Source organism: Perissodus microlepis, chromosome 14, assembly GCF_051167445.1.
Source record: "Perissodus microlepis isolate ML-2025 ecotype Zambia chromosome 14, ASM5116744v1, whole genome shotgun sequence".
Taxonomy (NCBI): Eukaryota; Metazoa; Chordata; class Actinopteri; order Cichliformes; family Cichlidae; genus Perissodus; species Perissodus microlepis.
Window position 1 is genome coordinate 2,726,327 of NC_140474.1, and position 10,383 is coordinate 2,736,709.

Here is a 10,383-nt window from a genome sequence, read left to right on the forward strand (position 1 = left end):
TATGCAAAGAACAAATAGAGTAAAACAAAAGCCTCAGTGTTATGCTGATTATAAACTGATAAGTATTGATATGTTGCAGCTTATATTTCACTTTTCCCCTATCAAGTGGACCACCTGTGCTGTTGACAGTGGCTGTGAACCAGAGACCAGTGCTACTGAACACCAGATTATGTCAACCACAGGATGAAAATAAGACCTTTTTAGGCTCTCCACTCGTAGTCCGCAATTTTGGTTATCAACGTCAGGACCTTTGGACTGACCGCGAGGTCTGTCTTAGATGTGTTCCGCACCACTTTGGATCCCTTGTCGGGGTTTATCTTAAAGAGGCATCTGTCAAATGGAAAACAACAACTTAATCAAGAAACACAGGACTGGACTGTATGTGTTTTTTACGTTTGCAATTAATCTAAGTGTAGATTGAGCTTGCTTTTGAGTGTGTGTTTGGACATACAGGTCATTGTGGAACAGAGGGGTGATGCAACGATGTTTGGTTAACCTGTGAGTATCCATTGCAAATACTATTTCAGGGTAGTGAAACATCTGTGAACATCTACTACTCAAAGGTCCCTCTCTATAACTTGACATGAGCATTACTCAAGGATATTTCAGAGACAGCCATCTGAAAAGCAAATATTGAGCATTTGTTGATTTGTCAATCTACAAATCTTCCCAACACTCTAGCATTGCTCAGTCGTGTGCGTTTTAGCTGCAAATGAAAGGAGATGTTTCAATGTATAAAATTGACTGGTGCCGCCTTACCTTTGCAAGAATTCCAAGGTTGCTGCTTGGCCTGCTGGATAGGAAATGTTCATGCAATAGTAAGAGCCAAACATCAGGATAAGTGCCTTGCTGAAGACAGTGATACGGCCATTCACAATGGTCTGGTCCACAGATAACATGTAGTGCTCTGCTGCCAAAGTAGAGTTTCCTGTTGTGTACACGAACAAGAGACAAGGGGACGACATTTAAAAAAGACAAAAAACAAATCCACACATGACGCTAACAACTACAATGTTACAACTGATGTATATCAATTACATACAATGGCACACAGCTTGGGCCCCCCGGTCAACTGCAAGGTGTCCAAACTTCTGTGTATAGGGAAATCCCAGGAATGCTTACGCCAATCAGACAGAAATTAGCAGTATAATAATCACATCAAATGTCAATGGTCTTATTATACTGTACCATTACTATGGAATTGAGGAAAGCCACAACAACCAATCAGACCACAAAGCAACTCAGGAGTGTAAACTCAAAGTTTTAGGAGACCAAAATATAAAGAGGTATCATGCACAAAATGTTTAAATAGATAAAGACAAATATTAATACCACAAAGGACAATGCATGGTGTACTTGGGAGTTCAGTACAGTACACTTCAGAGGGCAGGGTTGTTTGATCCACTTTGAAGAACATCTGGTCTTCCTCTTCATTGAAGTACTTGAGCAGTCGTGGAAGAAACACTGCAACATTCTTGCTAGATGTTTCCATTTCTCTGAAGATGGCCGCCATCCTCTCGGTCTTGTCATTGTGTTTAAGGAATGAAACAACTCTGGCACATTTATTTGCTATGTTATTCTCATCCATGTCCATGCCGGTGAGCTCTCCAAAATGAATCTTCATGCCAGTTATCTTAAACAGATATGGCCATTCCTTCATCAAGTCAGAGGTCTCAGTTCCACTAATAATGTCCTGTCTCTGAGTGACGAAGGTGACCCTCATCATATTCTCAATAGCTTTGGAGTCACAGCATCTTTCTCTGTACATTTTTTGTAACTCTTCCTTTCCACGTTTTTGGGACCCAGGGGTTTCACCAGGCGGAAGCAGTGTTGGTTGCCAGTTTATGCACCCATAACTGTCTAGCCTTCTATTTTGAGTGGTGCTACCCTCTCCTCCACTGCTGCTAATAAGCTGTCTCTTCATGGCAAGTGAAGTCATTCCTCTCTTAAGGTTATCCACTCTGCTGACCATCTGTTTGGTGAGAGCGTCATACCAACTGCCTACAACCTCCCCTTCAATTACATCAGTAAATGCCACAGGGCAGGTCTTTGTCATCTGTCTTGCTATCTCACTGAGGTGTTTCTTCCCAGGTGTTGGGCATATGGTCAAGACTTCACTGACAATGAGTCAGATGATTTCAAGTCTCTCACGTCTTGTTGGCCGTTTCCCTGTTTCCAGCTTCCTGATGACATCAGATGGAGTCTTCTGCCAAGGAATTTGAAATTGAAAATGCCAACTGTTGTCAGGTAGTCGACGAGGTCTGAAAGCCACATCCATGGAACTACTTGACTGTGGTGAGATTGTACTTGCTGAGCCAGAACCACCTGACGAGTAGCAACATAGAACAGAAACTGTTTGGACATAATGATACAACACTTTGAAGCCATCAATTTATATAATATGGCCTCCATTATTTTTTACTTTGGGTTCCCTTTTTTTTCCAGCCTGTCCTGTTTGGTTCTTTTGCCATCATTATTGTCTAAAGGCCATAAAGGATGCCCAACTTTACCAAGTGGACCATTCCGGCCTTGCCGTATTGGTCCATTTCATTGACCTTTTTATTTATACCTCATATACATGGACACACACACACACACACACACACACAGTATGCTGCATGTATGCAATGTACGTTTATATGTAGTCTAATAATTCGCCTCAGGTGCTTTCGCCTACTTCCTCTCCACAAAATAAAAGGTAATACTTGGCTTATCCTTTACATATCCATTACATTTTACAGGGCAAAGCTAGCACAGTGGGCTACTTCTACTTCCTATTTCTCTCACTTCATCACGCAGCACATCTAGGCGCACACAAGCTCTCTACAGGAGTGCAGGTGTGTTGCTGGAGTGGAACAGCTCGCCTATTAGCTCTTATGTTGCACACTTCATTTCACATTGAGACAAATGCATCAGTGTCAGCTTTTGTCGCGGTGTAGAAACTATCCGCGTAGCAACTGCTGTGTTTACACGGTCACATAAAGCGGGCAGCTGACAAATTAGCGAAAAACAACTCTTCTAGCCAGCAAGTTAGTATACAGCTAGACCAGCCGCTAACTGCACCTTAAACTGACAGACAACGTGCTTTTCCTTCATAGCTAGGGATTCCATGCCTTTTACCGTCTCAGTAAACTACGAGCCATAGTGGTCAAGCAATGCCAAGTTAATTCTAATGAGCTGAGTTTGATATACTTGCCTTGCAGCACTCCGTGGATGATCTTTCAATCTCTCTCTTCCACCGCGCTTTCCACAGCCATACCCGCGACCTTGTGGTTGTCAGTTCTAATTCATTGGCCGATGTTTATGGTCATGTCGTTATGTGTCCGAACATCCAATGGCATGTCCGCGCCCTCACCCCAGGTGCAATGTATTTTCACAATCTAACTATGCATATGTACAGAAAAATATATTTGGGTAACAAGGAGATTATGTTTTATTACATTTACAGTGATTTTATGTTATTTTACATTTCACATGTGAAATCAGTCTATTTATGTAAATTTGATGATATTGTTTAAAAACAGTACACAACTGTAAAATACACAGTAAAATAATTTGGCATTACTATTTTTTGGAACAGTGTGCTAATCTGCCTTCTGGCAACTCCAGTCTTTAAGTCCGGATCACCTTCCTTATTTTTGGAACCATTTGGCCACAATTATCCAGTCCGAATGTCATCAAAGTAGATCCTATAGATCCTATAGATCACTCCTGGTTTGATGTCATTCATGTACAGAAGGTGGCTGATGGTCACTCCATCCTGAACCTATATCCATATTCATTCTTAGTGATAAGCTGGCTTAGGGGGCTGTCCTGCAGGACCGCAGGTGCACTTCATGGTAATTTGTGTTGGTCTCCAGTGTTGTTATCCACAGTCACATTGAGTTCTTGATGACATCTATGTACTTACAGCAAAAAGGGTTAGGATAACATTTGTAACAAGTTCTTTTGGACTAAGTTGTTTTGGATGTGAAGGGGCCTTATGCTGATGTAGAGCTGGCATGAAGAAGTTTGCATCAACTAGTTAAAAAAAAAGGTTGATTCTGTTCATCTGGACGTAGCGTTTTCAGTGGGAGAAACATTTTGTCACTCATCCAAGTGACTTCTTCAGTCCTGGCTGGCTGCAGGTTTCCAACCTTATAAACAGTAGATTTGCATAATGACTGAAACATCTTAACACATGCAGTTTTTCTTCTCCTCAATATCGCCTTTGAGATTGAGTCAGGAAGGGCATCCAGCATAAAACTCCGTGTTTTTGCTCCGTGAGTAACTTGGTCTTACAAGATACCCAGAACAAATGGATGACTGCAGTTCAGCAAAAAAAGAATAAACCATCATGAAGCCTGAATATATGTGTGGACTAATTCAAGCTCAGCATGAGCACTCTTTCTGCTAACAGGCTACACAACATCTGAGCGGTTCCAAAAGTGGGCAATGATCCACTGGTGATCAGAGCATGCTACATTACCCAAGAGCAGCAATGACAAAAGCTGAACATGTTAGTAAAATACTCCAGTTCTACTTTTACAACAGCCTCCCGGAGCTGAGTACCATTTGACGATGGTTTTGATTTATGCATGTTGGAGGAGGCTCCAACATGTCTTTCTGCCAAATTAATATTCATGACAACAGTGGCATACTCATTAAAATATCATGTAATGATACCTGAGGCATCTGAGTCTAATTCTGTAAACACATAGAGTAAAACAAAAAGGAGACATCTTACTTTGACTGTTTTATTTTGTGCAACTGGACAGAAATGGGATCACTTGTTTGCACAGAGCAGAAGTAACACAAAATTGGCAAACTGAAACTGGCAAAAGCGGCTATCGCCAAGGTTACAGCTCAGTCAATGCCAGAAAAATGTAGTGGCAACAAAGCAAAAAGAGCCCCTTTCTGAGAATCTGATGCACCATATAAAAGATTTTTCACTGGACAGGCTGTAAAGAGACAAACTCACAGTTTTGTGCTAAAAATAATAATGGTAAGACACGACTTTTAGTTACAACAGATTGTGTCAAAATGACTAAAGCTTGAGATTAAAACCGTGGATGAGAAAGCAGCTACCGTTAAAATAGTCTCAGTACAAGACAGAGGTCTGTTCTAAAAGTGACCCTGTCGACTGCATCCTTACACACTCCTCTGTTTTATCTAATTCAGGTCTAGTTGATGTTCTGCAATCACGTGATCTCTGCTAATTTTGTGATAGCAACTTTTTTCTTCTGAGTGCCGCTTCTTCTGCAGGTCAAGTGTCTTTGGAAGTTTTTATATATCCCACTGTGCTCAGTCACAAAATGCATTCAGGCTGCAGAGTGCCATACAGCAGCACTGCAGCTGCGGCTCATTCAGGACGAGTGTCAGGCGAGTTAAACACTCATCTTATATCAAACTGAATATTTAATCAACCTGTCGACTCACTGAAGTGACGATTTGCAAATCCCCATTCTTTCCCCGCTCTAATACCAACCGCTGGACCCCTTTCATCCTCCTCTGATGGGATTTTGAAGCATTTTGAAACTTTTGTTCCCTCTCCTTACTTCAAGAAGCTGAAACAACATCAAAAGATGGCTCGTTCCTGATGAGTCTGTCCTCTTACGGTTCCTGCTGAGTTTTAATCCTCTTGAAACATAATGCTACAGTTTGTGTGCCACTGACATAAAACAAGACAGTCAGCTTAAAGCAGGCGATTGGCTTCAGTGTTTTTGGTTTCAGCTTATGGTAATTGAAAATATCAGGATAAATCTTGCATAGAAACGTGTACATTTACAGAAATAACTATCATACAGCAGTCTACTACTTCCTCCTTTTTACTGTTGGGGTCTATGAAAAATAACTTATGGTTTGCAACTGCAGAGTCTTTATTTATTGCATCTAGTGACATTTCCAGCACTCCTGCTCTTCCTCAGTCAATGAAACACCAAACAGCACCATCTCAAATCAACTGTGTTTTTGGTCACGTGACTGTTCACAGGTGGGTTAAGATGGTGCTCAGTTCTGCAGTGTGCAAACTGTGCAAAAATGTATTTTTCAATGTCCCATTTTTTTTTCTTAGGATGAGAAGGATTTACAGGGATTTCTTTTTTCCCTCCAGGGTTGCAGTTTGAGAACATTTCATCTTATTCAGCTCGAACCTTACCTTTTGGTGAGGGTCCAGCTCTGGTACAGGACACACAGTTCTCCCTTCCAAAAACTCAAAACCAATCACAAGCTAATGCCCAAATGGGACATGATACAACGAGAACTCAATCTTTGTTCAACTTTATGGTGGGGTGTGGTTAGCAGTGCTGCTGCAGAGGAGGGGTGGAGCAGTGGTTTCAAGGCGAGGCGGTAGGGAAGGCCGGCTTGGCACAGTCGGTGAACATCTTCTAATCATGCCTTCCCTATTTCAGTAGCGACCGGTATCGGAGAGGAGAGCAGCTGCTGCTGGTGGAGTACGGGAGTCAAGGCAGCAAACACTGAAAAGTGCATTCAAAGTGTGTGTGTAAAAAGTGACAAAATAAAAGCCATACAAAGAGCCACAGAGTCGTGTCGGGTCCTGTTTACAAACGTATTCAAAGCTCACTTGGAGTCAGGCTGTACAGAGTGCGACTCAGAGTGCACCAATAAGCAGGCTTTCTTCTCATTAGCTGGCTCGATTAAAATGAAAAATTTGAGATAATTTGTATCATGACAGCAGTTATCAATGTTCTTTGTTAACCCAGACTTTCTGCCTGGATTCATATTCTCATGACAGTCGCCGCCTACATTGGTGTGAGATATCAGTAACAGCTGATAACGAGCTACAATGAACAAAAGAATCTAAGGATAAAGAGCAAAGCAGCTGTGGAAAAGAAGGCATAAAGAAAAGATGCAGAAAGTCATCCCTTTTTAATAGAAACATGACCTTAAACACGTGGTTATTCCAAGCTCACCATATTTGCTCATTAAAAGTCTTCGAGACAAACCAGGAGACTTGGTTGATGGATTCTGATGATAATCTCACCTGAGTAAGAGCTTAAGATCTACACTGGTGATGTGTCCTTACTATTGACAGGCAGCCAATAATATAATTACAAGACCAAACCTAGCTCAGTGGACCAGCCTCAGCCAGCCCACTTGTTTGAAATACATTTGTGGTGGCGGTGTGGTCCCTGGCTCAGCTGCAGGGGAGGAGTGGTGCAGTGAGCTCAAGGGGGCGGTGCCAGGAGCGAGGAGAGGCCACAGGTGGTGGCGATTGGACTGATGACAGTCTCAGTTTCTTTCATAGCGAAGGAAGAGATGAGCGGGGAAGAAGGAGACTGAGACCTGAGCTGAGAGGAGACTGTGGCTGTATCCCAATTCAGGGTCTGCAGCCTTAACGGTCCACAAGCGCCGCGTACTCAAAGACCGCTAAGGCCGGAAGTGCGAGGCTTGTGAGATGGGACGGTCTAGCCTCCGTTGCGCTGCCCAGGTTGCCTAGCAACCATGATACTAACAGCTGGAAACGTTTCATACAGCTTTGTTTGACAGAAATGAAGGAGAACATATTTTGTACATTTGTTTCTACATGAGCTTTGTGTGATTTGATAAGTATCTGAGGCTGAGACCACAGGACTGTAAAACATGATTGTTGGGCTTCATTTCTGTACTGAACAGTCATTTTAAGATTAGCTAGTCTTGTTCATGAGATTAAAGTCATCTCACTTTGGTAATGTAAATATAATATGGCCAATATTAAAGTTATTATTTTATTAATCATTATTAGTTATTACAGCAGTGAACTTGAACTCTGTGTCAAATACTGAGCATCAGTAAAGATTCAAGTTGCAGTTATTTATATGTCCTATCACTTTATACTCTCACTCAAAGACAAGTATCTGTGACAGTGTATCATATATAACAGACAAATATTGCCCGTTTAATATGTTGGTATTATTGTATTTGGCTCAATGCTTACATATGTGTGTAAAAGGAAAATGTACGAGCTGTGATAACTGTTTCTGATAAAATGAAGAGTAGACTGATATATTGAATATTCCTTTATTGGGTGAGAAAATCAGACCATGTCATAACTGCTTTAAGTCATACAGAATAGATATCAGAGCCTTAAACAGGCTGACTTCTGCTAAATGGGTCAAACTGGGCAGAAAGTCTACAAACACATAACATCCTTATAGAATATGATGTAACACTGTAGATCAACTTACCTCAGAATATATAAAGCATATAAACAATTACAGCAATATGATGCAACAAACACAGCAGTGCTACTGATCCAAAATACTCAAAGCTTCATAGAACTGAAACAAACAAAATTTTTAGCTCCATTCTGCTGCTGATACAGACTTTAGGTTTCTGAACATTAAACTTGTTGCTGCCTTTCATAGTGTGTAACTTGAAGGCCCTGAGTACTTTCTCCCACACTGAAAACACTGGGATGATAAAATTATTTGAACATTACCTAATAAGACTGATTCGGGACAGACAATTAGTTATGTTAAACTTTTCTAGCAGTCCTACAAACAGGGAACAGTCTGTCTATTCTCTCCATCTGTCAGCTGCTGCTGGTAACAGTAACCCACTTTACTTTTAAGATTAGGCTTAAAACTTTCCTTTTTGTTACAGCATATAATTAGGATTGGATCAGGTGACCCTGAATCCTCCCTTGGTTACGCTGCAGTAGGTCTAGGCTGCTAGTTTACCATATAACGCACCTTGAAGCAACTGTTGTTGTGATTTGATGCTGTATAGAGAAAATCAGATTGATTTGAAAGCTGACCTCCTGATATTTACATAAGTAATGAGCGAATGAGTGACCCTAGTCACTGGTTTAACATGTGAGAATTAACTAAATTAGTTTTCCCACATTATTACACTGTGAAGTGTTACAAAGATATTTTTTATCAATTTACCTGGTGTCCATCCGCCACAGGATGGAGGAACAGAATCCACATGAAAGGAGACGAGGAAGAGCGTAAATCAAGCGGGACACTATAACTCAGGTTTGGTCAGGTACCCACTAGTTCAGGGTTAAGTAAGCTGAGAGAGGCAGGTTAGGGCTCAGTGAACATTGAATAATTAAGCTGTGTGACATCTTTCACAAATTTGTATTTGCTACTAATTACGTTTTAGTATTTTCATAGAATTATTACTTCCCATGAAAACATATGCAGAGCTTGTTACAGACGATATCTTACAGATGGAGAGATGGCCATCCTCCATTAGGTCCTCCAGCAGAGTGACATGTTGAAATGAAAATGAAACCAAACAGTCATCTCGCTGGCACACAGACAGGCAGCTGAAATGAGCCTGTCATCTTTTAATTTGCTTTAGTTCAACACCTGCATGAGTGCCCATCTCTGTCCTTCTGTTTCTCTCGCTGTCACTCACTTTTCTTTTATCTGTCATTCAGACAGACACATGGTTGGGCTGTCGTTCTCTTGTTTCCAGTCATTATGCCTTTCTTTTCTCACCATTTGTGGCTCTCCTTTTTAGTGTTTGGCAGTGTGTTTATGTGTTTTTACACTCTAATTTCTTCTCTCCTGCAGCTGGTTGTTATTATTTAAAGTGATCATGTAGAAAAAAATGAAAATTTCAGACTCTTTTTCTTTTTTTAAAATATTTTAATCATGTCAGTCTCATTACTCACTCTGTGCATTATTCTAACACTTGTGTTTGAGATGATCATTAAACAACTAAAAAAAAAAATGTTTTGTTCCCATTTCTATGTTTTGAATAAACATATGTCATCTGATTTTTGAAGACCACCATGTTGGAATGTCTCCTGATTATTATTGAGGGTTTTCAGTTGGAGCTGAGAAGCTAGGAACTGCCGTGGAAATTTTAAATAAATTGCAAACACTTGGTCACACACCAAAATGGTTTCTAAAGATGGCCGCCGCCCGCTCATGTCTTATATATGACCTGGCCAAGCTCACATACAAAGAAACTTCCACAGCACATCACGTAGCTCTATACCTCCTAGTTCAGCTCATCCTCGGACCCTTCCCCCCAAACGAGAGTTACGACTAACCGTCACCTCCCTTACACGCAGCGCCTGGATGTCATCAACCCACATACAATGGCCCCACTGTGAAGGTGTGATAAACATAAGACCCACTTGTGGTAACATCCTACATGAATATAACTACATGACAAAGATATTACTAAAATGATATTGTTAAAACATCTGATCATTATATAGAAGAAAGAAATTTCCCATCATAGACTCTAAACAATAGCACAGAGAAGATATAGGACACAAAGGGCAAAGGAAAACACAGGGCTTAAATATACCAGGGAGTAATGAGGGAATGGGAAACAGGAGGGAAACACAGCTGGGACTAATCAGACATAATGAAACAAGGGGAAGCAAAACTAGATACACTGCACACAGAACCAGGACTATCAAAATAAAACAGGAAA

General features: G+C 41.0%; 1 protein-coding gene across 1 annotated transcript; it reads right to left on the reverse strand.

Moving 5' to 3' along the window:
* Positions 1-200: 200 nt before the first annotated feature.
* Positions 201-1,768, reverse strand: LOC146372858 (uncharacterized). Its single transcript, XM_084951583.1, has 3 exons — positions 1,333-1,768; positions 760-928; positions 201-330 (listed from the first exon to the last, which is right to left on the reverse strand). The coding sequence occupies exons 1-3, from the start codon at positions 1,766-1,768 to the stop codon at positions 201-203; spliced, it is 735 nt and encodes a 244-aa protein (XP_084807709.1).
* Positions 1,769-10,383: the final 8,615 nt, after the last annotated feature.

What these genes read in the sequence shown, in the direction of transcription:
- LOC146372858 (XM_084951583.1), bottom strand. Translation starts at nt 1,768, where the DNA reads ATGTACAGAGAAAGATGCTGTGACTCCAAAGCTATTGAGAATATGATG. An exon ending in ACCATGCATTGTCCTTTGTG is followed by an intron (nt 929 to 1,332) that starts GTATTAATATTT and finishes TGTACACAACAG; the next exon opens with GAAACTCTACTTTGGCAGCA. An exon ending in ACCTTGGAATTCTTGCAAAG is followed by an intron (nt 331 to 759) that starts GTAAGGCGGCAC and finishes TCCATTTGACAG; the next exon opens with ATGCCTCTTTAAGATAAACC.